General features: G+C 39.1%; 1 protein-coding gene across 3 annotated transcripts in view; it reads right to left on the bottom strand.

Moving 5' to 3' along the window:
* The window catches only part of SULF2 (sulfatase 2), a 91,471-nt gene extending 73,817 nt beyond the window's left edge, over window positions 1-17,654 (bottom strand). Inside the window, exon 1 of one of the 3 annotated variants that reach the window (XM_033074902.2) lies at window positions 16,417-16,560. Coding sequence is in view for 2 of the 3 variants with exons in the window: in XM_033074906.2 (XP_032930797.1) it covers window positions 16,417-17,094 (678 nt within the window). In the remaining variant the exon portion in view is untranslated. Of the gene's footprint in view, window positions 1-16,416 lie in introns of all 3 variants that reach the window. The other 2 variants (XM_033074906.2, XM_033074907.1) reach the window with 2 other exon arrangements.
* Window positions 17,655-22,310: the final 4,656 nt, after the last annotated feature.

The raw sequence follows: 22,310 nt of genomic DNA on the forward strand, positions 1-22,310 counted from the left end.
CCCCTCTCAAGATCCTTAGCTGACAAACAACACAACTTCAAGTTTATAGACATCACCTATAACTGACATCAGTTACTGTTCAAAGCAACAAGCCATGATATTACAGGTTATTTTTATGTTCTGGAGCAGTGTGGAGTTCCCCAGTAGGGTTTTGACAATTAATTATAGCTTCACAGTGCTTTATGAAGATACTCAGATATTCAGATTTCCTTAAAGAGAAAAATCCACCTAATATCAGCAAATATAGAGGTTACACACTTCTTCAATGAGACCTATACTTTTACATAGATATTCTCAGAAATACATGAACATCACATCTGAGGTAGTATTAGAAAGTAGCATGAGCACTCAGGCTTAAAGCCTGAGACAGTGTACAAGATCAACTTAGCTTTTTGTTAAAACATGTTAGCAAAGCACAAAAAATAAAGCAGAAAGAAAAACTGTCACTAACCTCTATTGAGCTCAACAGACAGCCCAAAATGAAGGGTATAACCATGAAAGGTATTCCATATTAGATTACTATTCAGTTCATCCCCTTGCCAGTATTAGGTATGCTTCACAAATCATATTCCAGTGCTTTGCTTAGTACAGCTTACATTTTTCCACAGCCCTGTAAAGTTCAGTCCCTCTGTTTTGACTTTCATCTCTTCTTATTTTCAATCCACTTCATCAAAACCATAAAGCTCCTTGTGCCAGTTGTTCCTGCTTCCCTTCCAGAGCCAAGCATCTTTCTGGCCTAGAACATCGCACCCTAGTCTCCCTAATAACTTTTCTCAAGCACATTGGTCCCATTAATCTCTATCCAAATGACACAGAATCATTAGCAGAGCCTGCAACCTGCGTGTTAACTAGGCACAGTACAATCCAATCCATTTACCCAGTAGAACCTCACACTGTACTAGAATACTTTCTCAAGTGCATTAAAACCCATTAAAGATGTATTACAAATGTCATTTTTGGACCAAATAATATTTGCCCTTTCACGGAGAATGAAAGGTCAGATGAATGATTCAACAACAAGGCCAGAAATCCATGAAAAACGATGTGAGTAGCTAACTTGCTTGCTATCTCAGTAGACAAATATATACTCTGAATTTAACTTACTTTTACCTGGAGTTCACTGGAACACTGTTGCAGATTACTTTAAGACTATTCACCCCTCCCTGGGTTCAGTGTTGTACTGAATGAGACAAAAGATTCTGGACATAATTCACTATTTCTGCTATTGATATAAGTACTATATCTCATAGGGGGCAAAAACCATTAAAACAACTGCCCTCAAGCACAATCCATATCCATAATTCTTGCACAACAAAGGTGCACCTGGTTAAACAATCAAATAAACTTACCTCTGCAAGTGTCACAGACAGTGCAATTTGTCCCAGTCATCTTTAACTTTCTCTTTACACACAGTATTGCTTCTTAATAGACAAGATGACTAAATGAAAGATAAACTGAAAAGCAAAACTTGCTGTGGCTAACAGTGCATATTCCAAGCACCCACGGAAGAATTTTTGAAACAGTACACATTTTTAAGTTGTCTGTAATGAACTCTATTCTTTCATGTTATCCTCAGAACTCGTCTAAAACACTCCATAAATAAACAGACACAAGTAAACAGAAAAAGGTGAAATCCTTTATCATCCTGCTAATACATGCTCAGCCAAAGCATCCCAACTTACACAGATAACATCCATCCTTCTTGATTTCTAGAAATTATCGATTTACACCTGCAGATGAAGTTTTCATCTAATGACTTCAGCATTACTGTCAAACTCACTTGAATTATTTTTCTGTGTCATACATCTGACAAACTTCCTACTGTTGTGAACTGTCACAGCAGATGAGTCAGTTAAGAGCTATATACTTTACACTCATATTTAGCATTGCAGTTATTTCTTTTTAGCATCATGTAGTGTATCTTTTTCTCAAGCTGGGGGAAAGCTCAGCTTCATATTCATATCTGCTTATTGTTCTGATGATTCCCTCTAGTTTTCCCTCTAAGGCATAAAATGTGCAGAGATACATCTTCTGAAGGACGCGAGAGAAGAAATATCTTATTCCAATCTTTGTTACATTCTTTTAACCTCACACCTCACACACTAACCCCCTCCTCCACCTTTCAGTCTCTAGTAACAGCAGGGCTGATAGCCACTTCTCTCTCAGAACTCTGAGGATAGCCAACATGTCAGACCACAAAACGAATTAATGTTTTTTTTTCTTTCTAAATACAAAACTCCCCTTCCCCCAAGCTGACAAACTGGCATCTTTTCTTCACATAATTACAGTCTCTGCAAGCTGCTAAAGTCTCAATGAGAGCCCAACTAAATAAATCATTCAAAACGGAAGAGCTGCTTAAGCTGTAAGTGACCTGAAACAGCTGCTGAATTTTTAAATATTCACATCCTCCCATCAAAGTAATGATATATTCTGTATAAACAAACACCAACCCTCCAGACTTGCTGGGCTATCAGAAAATAGGGTTAAGAAAGCACAGGAGTTGGGAATTAGCAGGGATAATTAATTTTTTTGAAGGATTGCAAAATTGCCATTAATTGCCTCAACGTGTACAGAGTGTAGGAACAGCCTCAATAAAAACTGAACTTCAAATTCCAACTGTACTCATCTTTTAAGCACATGTCCTGCATATTGATTTTGTCAGCAACATTTAAGTCTTTGTCCATATATAAACCGTACTGGATTATTAGCCGCACTTTCGTTCGCAGCGAGGATCCGCATGCAACTTTCACAAAGTTGCCAATTAGTAACAGAATCGTAGGATCGCGGGGTTTACTGGTTCGGCCCCACTCGGGGCGGCCACCAAGGAGCGGCCCTGGCCCCGCTCGCTGCTGCCATTGGGGAGCGACGCCCCCAGCTGCTGTTGCCTGGAAGCTGGGGAGCGGCATGCTCGGCTGCTGGGAAGCAGGGGATCGCCCTCGGCCGCTGCCCCGCCGCTAGGGCCGGGCGGGCTCTGGCTCAGCTCTGCTGAGGGCTCGCATTTCTGGGTTGGCAAATTTCTGAACATTGCCCATACATTGGCCGCTCCGGATTATAAGCTGCATTTCCGGGTTGGACCAAAATTTTAGTCAAAAGGGTGCAGCTTATAATCGTGAAATTACTGTATTAAAATTCAAAGCGATCTACCCAGCAATAAGCACAGAACAAAAACATCTGTTACTACACATGAAGGGAATAGGTAACAGTATTAAAAAAACCCAAAAGCATGAAAAACCCACAATCTAACACACATGAGAACATTACCCAGTATAATAAACTCAGTATATTTTTCTTACCTGGTCTTGAAGGAATTCAGGTTCAGCCTTTGATTTGAAAAAGTTCTTCTGAAAAAAGACTTAGTAGTAGCAATTGCAAATTCATACAAAATAATAGAAACATCAGATACATCTATACAGGAATAATTTCTCTTGATTTCTTTTTAATCACAAGAGACATCACTGACCTTGCTATTTGAAATATACAAAAAGCATACTCTTAACTCTTTCAAAAGTTTGCAATCTAGTTCTTTTCAACCACTAACCAAGAGAAGCAATTCCCTTATAAACTTATGAATAAGGGAATTACACTGTGTGTAATTCCAATCTTCTCAGTCACAGTTGGTTTTTTCCTCTAGCAGTAAGAATACTCAGAGTTGAAATAGGGAAAGGACCCATGGAGACCACCACCAAGTCTAAAATCCTGTTAAGCAGCTAACAATACCAAAACTAACAGACTCTGACAGAATAAGCTCATAAAAAGAAAAGACCAAGGACTAAGCTGTGGGGCACTTTAACTGCCTTCATACATAGAACTCCCTGTACTCTCAGATGACTGACAGAAAAAGTTCTCCTTTTCAAGATGCTCCAGCCAGTAAAGAGATGGATTTAGTATCCCACAACGTTGAATTCCTTTTGTTTTAACTTAATTTTCAAGAAAACCAAAACAAGACAGAGGCTGATATTCTATGCGTTCTGCAGCCATAAGGAGAAAAAAACATCCCAGGAAAATACAGGACATATTTTCATCATTTAGGTTTAGGCACAAAGCCACATTGTAACAACATGGCTAACTACAACTTCAGTATTATTTCTACAGAGTCACTCTTTTTTTCTCACCTTTACAACATGGAGAAGGACTACAGTGCCCAGTAGGATTCAATGTGATGGATCTTTTACGTACACGCTCTTAAAAACAGGAAAAAATCAGTTTAACCACCACGTAGAATACATGCAAAGTCCCATTTGGATGGCAGTGGTTTCACAGCAAGCGACACCACTTGTACGGTCCTGTCTCAGAAACGTTTTTAATATGTTCAACATGTTTTACATGTAACAAGGAGATGAGGACAGATAAAAGGGTATACGAATTCTCCCCACTTGATGCAGGTATATGATTTTGAGCAAAATTGCAGAACATACCCATGGAATACACCAAGCAGACACTCTATTTGGTGTGGTGCTCTAAGCCACCTGACTAAACAGACCAAGTTCCCAAGAATCTGTAAATGGAAATTTCTCCTGTCCCTCTAGATATTGCTTATTTGTAACGTATGATCATCAAGAAGTGATTTTCAGGTCATAAAAAGTCCCAAAATAAAAAACTGTCTGAACAAATGTCCTGTAACAGCCCAAAATTCCACACTTCCCTGCCAAACCTATCTCTCCACATGGACAACAAAGGACTCACGACTGCAGTAGAAGTGTTTCTGTCTGCTTTTTGCAGAGCATTCAAGAAGCTGTTTCTAGTTGTTCTTGTTGCTGCCACAGGCAAAACAAAAAATAAGTAAGGATCTTATCTCCAAAGGAAATTTATGGTAAAATCTTCAGGGAACAGAAAGCACAGAAAGGATTGGCTCTAGACTCACCCTGTAAGCACTCGATGTTCCAATTGTCAGAAAATGCTCAGGTTGTTTTGGATTATGCATTACTTAATAGATCTGTGACACAGACAGTATGAACTGCTACTACAAATAATCATTCTGCATTGTTCAGCCAACTGTTGTATAACTTCACTTCCTTAAATGAATATAAACTTCATGGATGAGCCCACCCAGGTGCCAGAGAATCCCATTTGCATGAGAAAAGTGGTATTCAGATCTACCCTTAGACAAGATCTTCATGACTATTTTATGGTTATATTCAGATTTATTTGCATAACACAGCCATTCAATTATAGAATTGCATCAGTTGCAAACTTCCCTACCAACATCTGTACTGATTCTAGCTTAATTTAAAGCATGAAAAAGAAGGGAGCTCCTGGGTAGCTGCCAGCAGTAATGTCCTCCTGCACTTTCAGCAAATAATTTGTTTCCTCCACAGGAGACAGATCAATACGCAAGAAACAAAAACAAAATCAAGAAAAGCTAAAAGCTTAGTCATGCAAATCAGGGCAGAAGAAGAGTGAAAGAAAGCTCCTCATTGGCATTCTACAACTTCTGCAGACCCCCATGGCCCATTAGCTAATTTCTGTTAAAACACAGAGCTCGGGAATGATAAATGCCAGTGGCACATTTCTAAAGGTTTGTGGTTACTGAAATAAACATGCCCCTGTTCCCAGGATACCAAGAGACAGAAAATTAACCAGAGGTTAACTGGGTCATTAGCTACAGCACAATATAGGTCACTGCAGATTTAATTTAGTTTGTATTCAGCTAAAGAATCAAATACAGCAACCAGTTCTCACAGCAGGAAAGCAAGTAACTTATCAGCATGCTGACGTATCTTAGATACCAGGGTACCATGTCTGTCATGACTCATACCACTTTTAACCGATGTCACATTATTTTGATGAAACAAAACACAGTGTCTACATGCACATGCATACAACTTACAGGGTTCTGAACCTAAGATTTCAAATACATGCACAAATACTGAATATTTAACATCATAGGTAGTCTGGAGTTTTGACTTTTTTTTTATACACTGAAAAATATGTAAGAAAGCTCTTCCTCCAAAACAGGGTCGGCAAGAAAGCAGTCAATATACAAGTCTAAAAAAAAAAAGTCATGTGGATTAAGAAAAAACCCAAAACACTAGGTTTTAATAAGTTTGGTCAGCACCTAAATAACACATATAAGTATTTTGTCTCAATATGTCTCTTACAAACAACACACCTCAGCAGCTCTAACGTCAGAAGCCCAATACCCCAAACCCTGCAAGAATTGGCAATATTAAATAAACATTTAGAACCTGTTTGTACCCAACAGATTTGCATCAGTCTGCACTAAAGAGGAGAGTTCTGAAAGACCACATGAATTATCAAGAATCCTGTATAGTGTATTTCAAATCAGTGGGGCTGATTCACTTTCTTTAAAGTAGAGTGATCTTAAGGCCTTGAAACAGGATTAGATAGAATTTTTTAAAAATATATTTAAGCAAGAAGTTCAAGACCTTTAATTCCCTGCAGTAAAATTTTTATTACAAGTGTGCAGCTTTCCGAAAATTCAGACATATAGCACCTGCATTAGTAACTTATAAACCTAACGCTTTTCTTTACTTCATGAAGAGTTACAGAAATGTGGCTCATGGGGTCTCTTCTCAAAACTTGCATCAAGATCAGAATTGAAAAATTTTTTAAAAAATTTTAAAAATTAAAGAATCAGTCTTTAGCAAAACTCCATTCCATAGTGCTATCCAGTCTAGCTTCATAATCACAGGAACATACAATTTCTGCAGCATAGTGGTTCTAGAATAGATGACGTAAAACATAATAGCATTTAGATATCAGAAGAACCACCAAGCAAATCATCCCCCAATACAATACGGTTTCCACACCATATGCTTTAGTGTCATTGTTTGGAATTTGTTTTCCCCCCATCCTCCAACAGATGATGTGAATGTTCAGTAACATCTAAAATTTATAGCCAGTTAAATGTTATTACACTCCTGAGATACCTTTTTACAATATAGCAGTAAATCAACCCATAAAAGGCTGCCTGGGAAATTAGTTTATTAAGTGCCTCAGTTCTATGCCTACTAAGAGTCAAAGGAATCCATATTCCAACTTAACACAATATATAAACACATTCACAGGTCATCAGATAAGTAATTCTAAATGCTGTTACTACTGAATAAAGTTTACATGGGACTTAGAAAATAGTTTTAAATTAACAAGTCTTACTGTTTATTTAAAACAAAAGTCACAGGGAATCATTAAATGTTTTCTTTCACTAGAAAAATGGCAGGTTGAAAGAGAACATTTCCAACAATTTCCTCTCTTTTTCAGCTGTCTTTTTTTCCTAAACGATCTTATTCTAATCATAGTTACACACATCAAGTTATTTCCCTTCTTTTCATATCACCTTACTGATCCAAAGAGCTCAAAACTGCAAACCACCACCCAAAAGAAAGCTTCAAGAATCTTTGTGAAAAGTGCAATCCAAACATAAATTGTCAAGAATGGTTAAAACAGTAGTACAGGTTCAATTTAGTGAAAACATACATTAACAGGCAAGGAAATTCCATCAGGGGTTACTAACTATGACATGTAAACCCAGTACAACCTATAGAACTTGCTGAGCCATGGGGACTTCTCAGTGTCACACCTCCTTACATCTGTATTCTTGTTACATGCTAAAGTGCCTATTATCAGCTGCAACAAGAGATAAAACACTGAGCTTGACAGGTCGCTCTAATTGCCATGGTATGAGAATAAGAATACTGGATTAGGCCAGGGTGTTACCTATCTGCAGTAGCCCAGTACTTGCTTTTGAGATTCTTAAATAGGTATTTTTAAAGTAGACCAAAAGAATACACGCCATGTTATTTTCAATTTCTGCTGATACCAGCTGAGACACTCCATTGTTCAAAACATGCTTTCACCACCTTCAGTACATGCTTGATAATACTGCTTAGAAACCCACCCCAAAATAAAGTCTTGAAACACACAGGAAACATCCTTGGCCTATTTAGCAAAGTAGAAATGGATAATACTGTGCCCCCCAACTATGTAAACATGAACACAGCTAGGAAAGTGGCTACTGCAGCACGCTCGCTCTCTTTTCTGTCATTTAAAGAAACTACTTTGAAATTGTCACTCAAGTGTTTCTAAAGAAGGAAAGACAAATCAAGGTACTCAAGTAGAGGTCTGAAAGATCAGACAAATTTGCAGCAAACTGCACCGTACTGGAAGTGATTTTAAGCTCAGCCTTGCATTTTCTGCAGTTTATGCACAATGAACAGGATTACTGTAATATCATGATTAAATCCTACTCTAGAAATAAAACAAGTTCCTATCTGCAGTAAATAATTTCACCTTGGAACTCCATTTAAAGCACCACAAAGAACAGTTGACATCTTCTGCAGAGGTTTCCACTTGAAGTACAGTAACTTCTCTGTTAGTGGTTTCTACACAATGACAAGAAAGAAGATAACACAGAACAAGCTGAACGTTTTTTTCTTTAATGACAGATAATAGAAAAAGTAAACTTGGACTATTTCCTTCAGAACACAGTGTAACACTGGAGATACATTTAACCAAGAGGAATCAGACACTCTTACTAAGGCTACTGTAAAACAGGAACAGAATCTGGGATCAAAGGTTCAAAGGAAGCCACTTTAGCAGTTGATGATCTTCCCTTCTGTGTCAGCCAAGCACAGAAGGTGAATGCAACAAAATCTGAATACAGTTTTGCAGTATCAGGGTCTGTTCTAGGTTATAACCTTTCCAGAGGTAGCAGGAGTTCACTCAAAGGTATATTAACTTATAGAGGACAGTATTTCTGCTTCCCACCGCGATCTCCCCACAGATCATGACTCATTTCTTCTGATTGATTCCTCTAGTGGAAACATTTCTTCAGCTTGTCAGAATAGTAAAGTGAAGGATTACACAATACAATTTTCTGGGAAGCTGACATATGCTCAAATATTTAATTTTAATTGACTTGAACTTAATAAGTTTAGTTTATGTTGTGTAAAATAGATCAAAACTAGACAATTCATTTTCTCACTGCATATAAGAAAGGGATAGGAAATAGCAGAAATCAAGAGTAAAAAACTGGCATGTTGCGGTTCAATGTTTTAGAATCCTGATCTGCTAACTGTAAGTGAGACTTTTCTCACCAGAAAATAAAAACTACAGTAATTTCATGATTACAAGTTTTGGAAATTTCCCAATCCGGAAGTCCAAGCCAGCAGCAGCCCCAAGTCGATGTGGAGCTCGCCCAGCCCTGCCCAAGGCGGGGCAGTGGCGGCGCAGCAGCAGCGCTGCCCGGCCCCAGGGGGCGCGGCGGCGGCAGCGGCCGGGCACGCCCCTCTCCCTCCTCCCGGCGGCACTGGCTGGGCACGCCCCTCTCCCTCCTCCCGGCGGCACTGGCTGGGCACGCCCCTCCCCTGCTTCCCGGTGGCAGTGGAGAGCAGGGCCGGGGCCACTCCCTGGTGGCCTCCCTGAGCGGGGCCAAGCCAGCAAACCCCGTGATCACACAATTCTGTTACTAATTGGCAACTTTCTGAAAGTTGCACGATGATCCTCGCTGCGAACAAAAGTGCGGCTAATAATCCGGTGCGGCTTATATACGGACAAAGACCTAAACGTTGCCGACACCCAGACCTGCAGCTTATAATCAGGTGCGGCTTGTAATTGTGAAATTACTGTAATAGTGTGATCAAGAGTTAAATTAACTGAGTCACTGAGATAAATCCAGAGTAGATTTTTTAAAAACAGAGATCAGAGGTTTGAAAGACATTTAACTGCCCTTATCTATGATGCTTTCATATTTTATTTCAGGTTTGGTTGGGGATTTTTTTTTTAATTCAAAAGCACAACTGAAAAATTTGGTTAATACTACACCACATAACTACACTGCATTCCTTAGGATTAGTGACATACGTGCTACACACCAGTGCCAATGAGATATTTCAATTTATGTTGCTATGCACACACGTCTGTAAGGCTAATCTGCACACTGGAAAATTCTGACCTTGGTCTAGGTTTGCTTTAAATCCAAACCACTTTGCAAAGGCGGTTTTCAGTGGATGTTAGGTGCCCAGCGCCAACCATCTTGCTGTAAGAGATTGTCTTAGGTGTGTTTATTTAGTAATGTGAATAGCATCTAACTACACACTAGCTGAATAAGATGAAGCTGCTTAGCATACACTAACATGTAAATCAAGAGCTCAAATTTAGTGCTAATAGCTTCTCTGCTTCTTACACAAAATTTCCTTACTAATTAAATTAAATTAGGGTTAAATTTCTTCACACATGTAAGTAAAGCAAGGGACTAGCTTAGCTTTAACCACTAAAGTAGTCGCAGAAGGGTTTTTGAATCTTCCAGTAATTCTTAATCTTTTAAAAATTTAATATAACTGTTCTTTTAATTGATTGTAACATTTCCATTCTTGCAAAGACTGGCAAAAACATTTTGAGTTATCTGAAAATTTTTGTAATTCTGAAAATTACTATCAAGGTTGTCTGGTCCTTTTCAAGCTGCAGCCATATTTGGAAGATAAAGCAGGATTGTGGATGATACAATTCCTCCAAAGCCATCTTCCCCAGGCCCCTGGAACTTGCTATAATAGATAAGGTATCCTAGATACCAAGGTGGAGCCAATTCCGTAAGAGTTTGGTCACTCTCATCACTTTGGAAGATAATTGGTTAGAAATTAGTCGGTGTAATTGGTCAGTTCACCTTTAGAACTTCTCACTTAGATTGGATGCTGTTCTTTGTATAAACTTTTATTGGTTGTAGTTTGAATCCTCCCTGAACCCATAAATATGGTTGTCTGCCCTTTGTTCGGAGAGAATCCCTGCTTGACCACCTTTTGAATGAAACAAAGGTTCTTGTGGAACTCATCAAGTAAGGTCTCCGGTCTTTCTCTGCTGGCTAAATGTGAGCTTTCTGAGAGACTGCTAAATGTTAGCACTCTCTGGTTCTGGTAAATACCACCAGGGACCAAAAAAGGAAAGCCACACAGGATGAACTCACAGTTTAGTTTCATTGTTTGATAGCACAGTAACTTCAGCTGTACCTTTAACGAAATAAATGGCACTGACTGAAATGCAGCATTCAGTCACACTTTAGAACATTGGTGCAGAAGCTCTAAAATATACTTATAAACAGTACTAAGTCATAAACTACTCTAAATGCATCACATTGTTGGAGCTTTTACATTCTGTACCTAGTGATTTTAGTACCCCAACGTGACACTATAAATCCTTACTCTGCTAGAGACAGGAAGAGTAAAAATCACAAAGATTATCTGAAACTAGATTAAGCCTTTCCCTAAAGGCCTTCCCTAAAGCCATGGTAAATGCATTCACCAATTAAACATTAAGTTAGTATTAGACATAGTCATTTCATGGAAAAGGACTTGATAAATGAACTAAAACTTGAAAATTGAGAAACTTTAGAAAGACTCAAAATTTTCCAAAAGATTACAAGAGGAGCAAATTGAGAGTACAACACTTTTCTTCAGTGAAGTGCTGGACTACTTGCGTAACAAAAAGCAGGACAAATGTGAATTCAACAGCAGTGCCCAAAAGAAAGGAAGACACCAACGCGCATGCATACATAAAACAGTTTCCAGCTTTTTATATAGAGGTGAAAATGAATCCTCTGTTGCTTAGAGGGTAATATTTTTGTCTCGCCATACAACAGCTTTCAAAAGAATATTTACATTTTTCTACAACCTCTAATTTTCTCATTTACCATTTGTCAGGGTCCAAAGATCTTTTACTGCACATAGGATGTCTGCACATGTTCAACAACTGTTTGACCAAACAAATGCAACAGTCTGAATTTTTAAAATAAATTATTATTGCTGATCTTGCAAATTTAACACCATTAATATCATATTGTGAACTGCTACAGAACCTACAGGTCTTGTGTTGTATCTAACATATGCTGGGTCAAAGTCTGCTCTCCAGCAGTCAGCACTGAGAAGATAACCCATGCAAGTACGGCAGGCAAGGCAATTTAATAGATTTCTTAATGATTGCTTTGATCTTACAGTTACACTATCAAACAAGTATGACTAAAGACAGAGCATTAAATAGAGATTTAGATGTACTAGTTAGGACTCATTTATCTACTCCTACAGATGCTTCTACTTTCATCAGTGTGCTAGGACCTGGAGCAGTTGGAAGACCCCAACTAGAACCATGGACACCATTGCATCATGATACTGCTAGATGTCCAACAAGAGATGACGATTTACCCAAGACACATTGCAGTACTGTCTTTGAAGGCTACCATAATGTCTCACATTTCAGTATGCACATCCAAGTTACATTTTTAAAGCAATTTGTCTCCGCACATATCTATGAAAAAAAGAGCAGAAACATATCATTTTTCTCTAAACCACTTAGGTCTTCCACACTGACTACTTCTCCCTCTGATAAAGAATGGATGACATAAGAGTCCAGTTATTTAGGAAGTCCTTTAAATGGTGCTGTACTGCAATACAAGAGAAGATAAAAAATTAAGTACTAGTCTTCCTTAGTTCTTAGGATTTTGGTACATTGACTTTCCTTAGAGGCATATTTCATCAGACTGCATATTTCAGTCACAGAAGTAAAATGTATGAGTTTAGGATTCTTACATTAAAATTATACAAACAGTGCAAAACCCCACCCCAAAACACACTCCTGTCCTTTGTGACTTGTGTTCTTTCTGCCCACTGAAAGGCAGAAACTCTGGAGTAACATGCAAGTAACTGCAAAAAAAAATGCACACAGAACTTCACATTGTTACCACTTCAACCATAAAAACAGAATCCAGAAAAAAAAAATTTAAAAAAAAAATTAAATCTTTAAGTAGATCTAAGAAAATCTATATAACAAGTTAATTGATCAGGACTTCCAGATACTAAAATCCTGTAAGTTATTTTCCTTATTCATTATTGAGACTGAAAATAACATCAGTTTCTGATACAACTGAGCATTTTTACATGCACAATCTTCCTTTTCCAAATACTATTCAAAATCCCAAGTTCTTATATCCAGCGATTCAATCCATTGAGCTGGAGAGTCATAGTCAATGACTCGGTTACAGAGATGATCGCAACTGTCAGACCACAGCACAACCACACTGTTCACAGGGCGTCCTACCTCGGGATCAGTACTTCCACTGTTTCACAATGAAGACAGGCAATTCAATTGCTTTCCTTTCAGGAACTTGAAATAAGGTGTTGTCCATTCCTAAGTGGGATAAATCTTCCAGGAGCCATGAAATTTTGTCTAATATTTATGCCATTTCTTGATATGCAAGACCATTCATGTCTTACGTATTGACACTTACAGTTGTTTATCCATCACCACAAAGTTTCACCCTTCATTTCAGAATGCTATATACAGGTTAGCAACAACTAATAGCCTGATACATTAGTTTTATTTTGACACTCTCTCCCAACAATCCATTAAATATGGCTAATCAGTACTAATGATTACTCATCAGAATTTTTCAGTTTCACAAACTGCTTAAGCTTACTGAACTTAGAGCTGCTATTCTGATTTTACTGTGAAAGGTGAACTAATGCTGGAAAACATAGAAATACAAAACAAATAAAATCAGAATAATATTTTTATAGAATTCAGAAATATTACACATCCTTTTTCTTCCTACAGAGGTCAGCCACTAATTAGCTGAAATCCTCCCTTATTGAACTTGTACTATCATTTCAGAATTTCTTGCCACACACCATTTAAGCGTGAGGTGAGGAAGGGTGGTGGGGACAGGCAACAGAGAAGTAGTTAACCAGCAACAAACTACATGGAGAAATTCAGACAATTTCCAAAAGTTAAACAAAAACTCATACCCAGCACACTGTTAAAAAACGAGAACGTGTTCTCTCAAGAATACTGCCAGAGACAACTGAAAAGGCAGGCTTTATCTACTCCTCAGGAAAACTGGCAAAGGCATGGAGTATTCTTCCCAGAAGCATGATCTCACTAAAATCTTTAACCAAGAGTCTTTGACTGATTTGTAGAAGTTCTTGATCTTACTTTCACTCAACTCTAAATTTCACACTAAGACAACATCTTCAGATGGTGAAAGGAAGTATGTTAAGAGGAAAAAAGGGGAAAAAAAACACTGTTTCACTGAGGAGTTACAACTATTTGAAAAATATTTTAATCATTTTATGCTATCTACAAAGAAGTAAATTAGAGATATCTGCCATTTTTACTTCTAAAAATAACTTTGAAGAAAAGGTAAAATATAAATTTTACATTTTTTGGGATCAGATATTAAATCTAGCATCTCAAAAATACATATATCTATCACACAGCAAAAGAGTTTGCTTTATTTAATCACCTTCTCTCTCACAACACAGAAGGTTCTTACTCATCTATATATGTAAATCAGTAATATTTGCAAATTTGATATCACTAAGTCTGCTTGAATTACTGTTTGTAGATAAGCAACCATAACTCTTCCAACCTGAGATCCTCATAACAGAAATGCTCAAAAGTCAAAATAGTGAAATAGATAGACTTTCTTAAAAACAAAAGCCAGAGCAAAACATCATCCATTACAACTTACCATTTTTTAAAATGAAATAATACCAGTTACTTAGGTAAAAAAAACTAGATATTTTCCCATCCATTTAGAAGAAATGACAGAGAAGCTGGTAGTAAAAGGGCAAACTAATCAAATGAGTTTATGCAGTATGGACAAACTTCAAAATTCAACTAGAAAACAAAAGTCAGCTAGAAATTACCCAAAAGACGACTCCTTACAAGGAATTTATTGAAGGAAAAAAAAAAAAAAATACTAAGCACCAAAAAAATCCACCGAATATTATGCAGCCAAAACACAAGCACAATTAAGTGTCTTTTTTTTTTTCTCAAATATCCAAGTCTGGGGGCGGGGGGGAAAATCCAATAAAGGATTTGAGAATAACACACTATTTTCTGAATGAGACTAAAACAAACACCTACAAACTCCTCGAAATTCAAATGACAAAATATCCACACAAGGGAAACTCTGTGATACCTGAAATCTGGCCTTGAATTCCATGATTTATGTTGAAAACTGTACAGACCTTCACCTAACTCCTTAATAAAGATTAAAAATAAAGCTGTCCTACTTACACTAACATTTTGAGCATTTTACGAAACTTCTCTCATATTCAATTTCTCTACTCCCCCCAGAAAACAAGAGGAGCAGCTAAGGTAAACTGAGACAGCAGAAGGGACAGTTCAGCTTTTGAACAGCACATTTTAATTTTTCAGTTTCACTGCTGCAGTAAAATGCAAGCATTAGTTGCAGTTTATTAAAAGGATTGACTCTGACTACTCTAACAAAACTTTTAATCTAAAAAATATCCGCATAGGTGTCAGTTTCACATAGTGAGAAATTCAAAAGAAACACTAAACATTAGCAGGGATAAACTACAGAATATCTTCCTGCAAACTCATTGAAATTATTCCTGGAAAGGAGAGTGAGAAGGAAAGAGGATTACTACGCATATAGATAGCGCCAAAACAAACACTCCAGTTGCATCCTTTGGCGAACTCAACCACATTGTATTCTGGTGCACAAGTTCTTAAAGCATGGCCTGCCATGCCTTATATCTCACATGCACTGAGAATAAAAGCTATTGCACTGCAGATTAATTTTGGAACGCAGCTGCCTCTTAACCAATTTAAGGGCTTATCACAACAACTCTCTGATGGTATAAGAAGACACTCGCTATTAATAGGGAAAAAGCCCCAAACCCAATTTATTACCATGGTAAAAGTTTCTGGAAAAACAAGGTATTTTTACCATTAATTTCCTACTGAATTTAACATAAGTCACAGAAAAGCACAATGCATTTATTCACATGTCTGAAGGTTGGAGAAAACAAAGGACGCGACACAGATGCCGCACCTCTACATCCTTTAACATCCACACAAAATTTTAAAACAAAACAGTAACAAAACAAAAAAAACCCAAAAGTAGCTAATTAGAGTCGTAGTCACCGCTCAGTCAGTTTTATGCCTAGTGCCTTGCAGTGCTGCGGAACAGCCCATCACACGGCTAGAAATCAGAAGCTTTTACCACAGCACGTTATTTGCCACTGCCTCAGAGAGTGACCTTGGGCAAGTCACTTCCCCCGCATCTCAGCTCCCCACCTGCCAGTCCATCCCCCGCTCCCCACTGAGCTCCGAGAACCGAAACGCGGCAATTACTCCCCACTAGCGGCTCTGCATCGATGAAGCTGCAATAAAGGAGAAGGGGGAGCGAGGCTTTCCCCCTCACCTACAGGTGATAAAAATCCTCCCGGCATGGATACCGTCTCCCACCCGGGGCAGACTCCCCCCAGCCCTTCCCCGTTTCCCCAGCGCACGGGTTAGACCGGAGGAGGCGGCAGCTCCGGCCCCGATCGCGGGCGGCAGCCGCGCCCTCCGGGCCTCGCGCCCTCGGGGCCTCCCGCCCCTCCCGCCCCGGAGCCCTGCCCGGCTGCGGGCCACTCGCAGCCCCGCCGGGCGGACACTCACACGTGCTGGAGCCGTGAGAGGCGACCAACGTTCCGGGGCGGAGGTGGTTTCGGCACCCGGCGAGGGGCGAACGAGCTGGGCTGTGAGCGCTGCGCTCCTGCCGCGGAGCCGCCGCTGCGGTGCGCCCGCCCGCCCTTTCCCGCGCCGCTGGCCAATGCGGGCCGCGCCAGGAGCCGGGAGCCGGCTTGAACCATCTGTTGCGAGGCGCCTCCCCCAGCTCTTTGCCGCGGGCTCCCGCCCAAGCGCAGCCGAGGAGGGGGAAGCCTGAAGGGAGCCTGCAGCGCCTGCAAGGAGCTCTTCGCCCTGCGCATCTCGGGGGCTGTGGCCGTGCCCCTCCTCCTTCCCCTCCAGCCGGGAATCGCCCGTCCCGGGGCTGCTGCTTCTCCCTCGGCGCTCGGCTCCTCTCACGGCGCGCTCGGCCCCCATAGCCCGGACAGCCGCCTCCGCAGTGCCCGGTGGGGCAGGGACAGGGACGGGGATGCCAGGGAACAGGAGCTGTGTGTGAGACTGATCCTCCTCAAGTGTGCAGGCGATAAAGTCCCAACCTGAAAAAATTTTTTGCACTTTCCGCCTAGTAACCGGAATTCTCCACATGGAATGTTGTACCGAGAAATGTGTCTCATCGCGCTTCGGTGTCAGAAAGAGGGCTAAAATCTGTCTGTGTTTAGACTTAGACATCTCTTGAGAGCAGGCTTTCCCAAAAGAGTCAAGTCTCTTTCACTATTTAACGGATTTGAGTTTTAGCCTTTCCCGTTCCCAGTTGGAGGGTTTCCCCACAAACATGAGGACAATCTATGTGCCCAGTTCCATTATTTTGGGTCTCCACTCCGGGCAACAGTAGTTGAGATACTTACAGCGCAGGTGTAAAATTTCACGTAGGCAGAATGATAGTTCCTGGTTTACTTCTCTTTTTGTATGAATAATTTGTTTGTTACAGACCTCTTTGATCATGCTTTTTAACTAGGTGCCTATGTTTCCTCTTAATTCTGCAGAGAAGATCCGGGGTCTAAGACACTAGCTTCATTCCAACAGGTTCTAGAGTAATATTATTAGGAAGTCGTGTCAAGAAAAAGATGCAAATTTATCTCAACTTTTCACAACTTAAAGTTAAGAAAACAATCTTGAGATTCATGCTGTGTAGAGAAAAAAAAGTGCATTTCTTTAATGGGTAAACACAAGTTCTAATAATATACAGGGCTTCAGAATTTGATATATAGTCAATTTTATGGTGGGGTGAATGTCAAAGGGTCAAAATAAGCTGGATAATCTTGCAATTAAATTAATCAGAAATTAAATTTATCTCAAGTCCTTTTATTGTGAAAATATATGATTTCTGGAAGCCAGCCAGCTGTATTTTATATGAATGCTCTTCTGACATGGCTTGTAAGTGGTTTACTTACCACTTTATGTTACTCCAAATAGATACTTTCAAAGATGGTATCTATTTCTTCCCCACTAAGAAAGTTTTATCTTTGCATTAAAGGGGCTCAACACAGCTGAACTTTATCTTATTATTACAAAAAAGTCTAAAAAGTATACAAAATTAAGCAATTGCAGTCTTTCTTGTGAGACTCGAAATGTATGAAATTTTGTCCTCAATATGCAAGTGTAATACCTCTAAATCTGAAGGGATGATTTGTCATTACGAGGTATTTTTAAGGAGCAATTTCTATATAGTTATAATTAGCAGAATGATAAATTGGCTAGTGAATCTTCCATTAATCTTACAAAGCTATTCTCAAGGCTAAGTTATCCCCATCTAATCAAGATTGATTATAATAATTTTGTGAGATATTATGTCTAACATTAATGCAAGGTTTTGTCTTACCACTTTAAGAATGTTATTATTTATTTTATTAATATATAGAAATTCCTTCTAACGGCTTAAACAAATTGACCTAGATACCAAATACATGCATGAAAAATTGATCTTCACTTGAGTGAAATGCATGCTGTCATCATATATGAGAGACAAAGGACAGCTGGAAATAAAACTACATCTAGGCATGCAACTGACCTCTGAAATGGAAAATACAAATAACTTGTTCAACTGTACAAGAAATCTTAGCAAAGTCTGAAAGCATAGGTAAGCATATCTCAGTCCACTGCTATAATAAACAATACTGGTAAATATAAAAACTTGTGTCTTAAGTCTCAAAGTAATATTTCTCTATTAAGTGGTTTAATTTGCAAAATGACTAGAGCAAAGACAATTGCTTACCTTTTAAAAAATATGTATTCTTTCTGCTTGCTAATTACCCTTTTGTTACTTTTTGTATAGATTTACAATATGACAAATTCTGCATGCATACATCATGCATGTATGTCATGGATCTTAATAGGGCAAGATCAATTTAGGGTTTTTCTTCTGTATTTTGACTTGCCTCTACCTTGGAATGTGGCCTTGGGCAGCTTGCTGAACTTGCCTGTGAATTGCTCTTTTGTCTGTGAGATCTGGGATAGTCATACTTGAAGAAGGGCACTTTATTAGTAATAGCATTTCATGAATTTATTTATCTATCAAAAATAACTAGTAAATAACATCTTTGAATATAGGCATCCAATAATTGTGCGTCATAACATGTGGTCATGTGTGCTGCAGCTTAGAAAGTCAGCTATATCCTGGGCTGCACTGAAAGCTAGGTGACCAGCAGGTCAAGGGAGGTGATTCTCCCCCTCCACTGCTCCTATGGGATTCTACAACACAAGGAGGGTGTGGACCTGATGAAGCCCCTCTGGAGACAGACTGGAAGAATTGGGGTTGTTCAGCCTGGAGAAGAGAAGGCTCCAGGGAGACTTCAGAGACCTTTCCACTGCTTAAAGGGCTCCAAGAGAGCTGGAGAGTGACTTTGGACAAGAGGCTGGAGTAACAGGACAAGGGGGAATGGCTTTCCACTGACAGAGGCCAGGGTTAGATTCATTTTAGGAAGAAATTCTTCCCTCTGAGGGCAGTGAGACTCTGGTGCAGGTTACCCAGAGAAGCTGTGGACATCCCATGCCTGGAAGTGTTGAAGGCCTGGCTAGATGATGATTTGAGCAACCTGGAAGATGTCTCTGCCCATGGCAGAGGGGCTGGAACAAAATGATCTGTAAGGTCCCTTCCAACACAAACCATTCTATAATTATAGGATGACAGCATTTTCTCCTTTTTCATTCTAAGAAGCAGATATTTGGCAGTCTACAGAGTGTAAAATAATGTTTGAAACCTAGGCAGTGTTTTTTGTCAAATATAGTAAACATCTTAAAATCATCAAAGGTCCTGTGTGAAAGTCATTTAGAGAAAAAGCCTTCTTTTCATTGGTTAAGCAGTGCATTAACATTGTGTGCAGAGGTAAAGCTGCAAGCAATTATAGTTCAGGAGACCAAAGATGGAGAATGAGCAGGTTGCCATAGAGTTAATGATGAAAAACACTGTATCCCTGAAAAATTTTCTTTGTGAAACATTATTGCCTAGTTATGGGACTTCAATGACAAGAGGATCCAGTACCGCCAAGAAAATGAAAAAACTATTTTGGTGTGTTTTCCATGTGCAGTAGGTGTTCGTTAACACAATAAGCTCAGGAAACACCATCTCTTGCCATTTCCACACTACGTTTGTTTGCCCTAAGAATTTTGGTTTTATGGTTGTGTGCATGTTGCATATAGTTATGCTGTCATTTTCTTTCCCTGTCTTTTCTTCATGCAAAGCTGAGATAAGTGTGATCTATTAGAGTGATGCTTTCAGCAGAGTTAAAAATATTGATATACACTAGTATCCATTCTTCTAATCAATTTTTTTATCCCTAATGTCTTTGAAGATCCATTAACCTTAAATCAATCTGACAAATCTGATTGTTCTTGCCAGCTTCCTTTTTCCAAATAAAGATATATCAAGTTACATTAATAGCATCAGTAATTAAATACTAGTGTGAAGGTAAAAGCAAATCCTAAGATCCAAACAGTGCAACCTTGGGCCATGGATTTAGTTCCAGAACTTGAAGCAGGCTGTTCTCTGAAGTGAACCAGCCAAAACCATGCAAGGGGAACTCAGCATGTGAGTGTAAAAGCAAAGTTTGAATTTTAGCCCACCTCCTCATTTTCCTTTTTTTCTGTATGTTAAGTTCCCCATAGAAAAAAAACAAAACAACGTGGGACTGAAGAAACTAATCAGAAACATACCTTGGAGCCTTAGTCGTAAAGAAGTTGCTTTGTTATAAAGACAAAGCAGATTTGTGGGAATCTTGCCACTTTTTATAATGTGTCAAAAGCTAGGATTTTTTTTTTTTTTTTTTTTTTTTTTTTTGGTTATGTGCCAGTGATGACTCATTTAACTGCTGACACTAATGAGCAAGCAAAAGCATGGATGGACAGTGCTAACTGCTGGAAATGCCAGTGGATGCTAAGTGGAATGTTAAGTTCCTACCTCACAGGGCCATGACTTCTGCTGGCAAACAACTGTATCTGTGAGGGGAAGGGGAAAAACAGAAAAGCAACAATAGCAACAAGTGGTACAAGAAGTACTTAAGCAAATAGCTGTCTAAACTTCAGCAGGTAAGATAGCTGACTATTTGATTCCAAGACAAGTCTTTCTGTGTAAACACAGCTACCAAAACTGTGAGGTTTTGCATGTTTTTTGATAACTGTAGTAACTGGTAACTGCAATTTCATGTTTCCTATCCCCTTCCTCAGAACACATTAAGGGAAATGCATTGTAACTCCAGTGCTAACAAGGAAATGTTCAGCATTAACAATCTGTAGCTTTGAGAGCACTTTTCTGTTTCGAAGGTCTTTGCAACCAATGATTAGTTAATCAGTTCTGTATTCAGTTCTGGGAAGCACACAATCCTTCCTCTAAACAGTTGGGCTTTGTTATGGGTCCTAAAGATTGAACTGTGCTGTGAGCTGGGGGAGAATACGTGCAGAGAGGCAGTACTGGAGTGATAGCTGCTGAAAGCATGCTCTTTGGATAGCTGCAAAGAACATGCTTAACAGTAGCTGTAAATCTTTGCCTTTCATGAGGTGTGAGGTGATACACAGAGGTTAAAAAAACCTCATTATCTCCTTCCACAAGTTAGATTTCTGCTTTGATGTGTTACATACAAAGGCAGGTTGCTGAGCTGACAGAAGAATCAGAGTCATCAAGTTCTTTCTGCTTCCCACTTCTGCTCACAAATTACTTTTCTGACTTTCTGTGTCTTTAAAAGCATCACTTGCTGTATTAGTTTCTACATTTAACCTAAAATGGATTTAATTTTAGACAAAATCTCTCTATAACATGGAGTCTGCCTTTTCAGTTCAATTCAACAAGATGAATCCACCCGTCTGGATATATTCACTTGCACCAACTGCTTTTACTTTAGGTAAGAATGGAACTCCTTGGCTTTGTACCGTCTACAGCTTCTTTTTTAGGACACTGAACCTGCCTTTTCAGCTGGTAGCCTAAGTGATCTGAATAATATGTATCCAAAAGTTACCCTTTTAAGAGCCCATTTACAGCATTAGCTGTTGATAAATGAACAAAATTTCTTAATTTGAAGTGCATAGTACAGTCATGTACTTCAAGTGTACATAGTTAAAATGGAACTCTGCCAGTGAGTCTGTCTGAGTGTGTCAGTTTTGATACAGTACTGAATCTGGCAGGTTGTTACAGAACATATTTTTTCAGGATTTGAGTAGAAAACAGCACCTGAGATGTTTTAGTAAGACTAGCAGAATTTTTTTTCCTATCTCCAGTATGTTGAGGAGGAATATATGAAATCTTTTCAGTGGGAAAGAAGAGACAGAGGGAGAAAGGGCTTCCTATAGCTTAAAATTCTCTGACAAGTTAATTGCTGTAGAAGCTTCTGAGGGGACACTTCGTAAGCAAAGATTCCTTGGACTCTAGTAGGGGACTGAATATTTTTGTAAAGATGTAC

The sequence above is a fragment of the Catharus ustulatus genome, chromosome 17 (genome assembly GCF_009819885.2).
Source record: "Catharus ustulatus isolate bCatUst1 chromosome 17, bCatUst1.pri.v2, whole genome shotgun sequence".
Taxonomy (NCBI): Eukaryota; Metazoa; Chordata; class Aves; order Passeriformes; family Turdidae; genus Catharus; species Catharus ustulatus.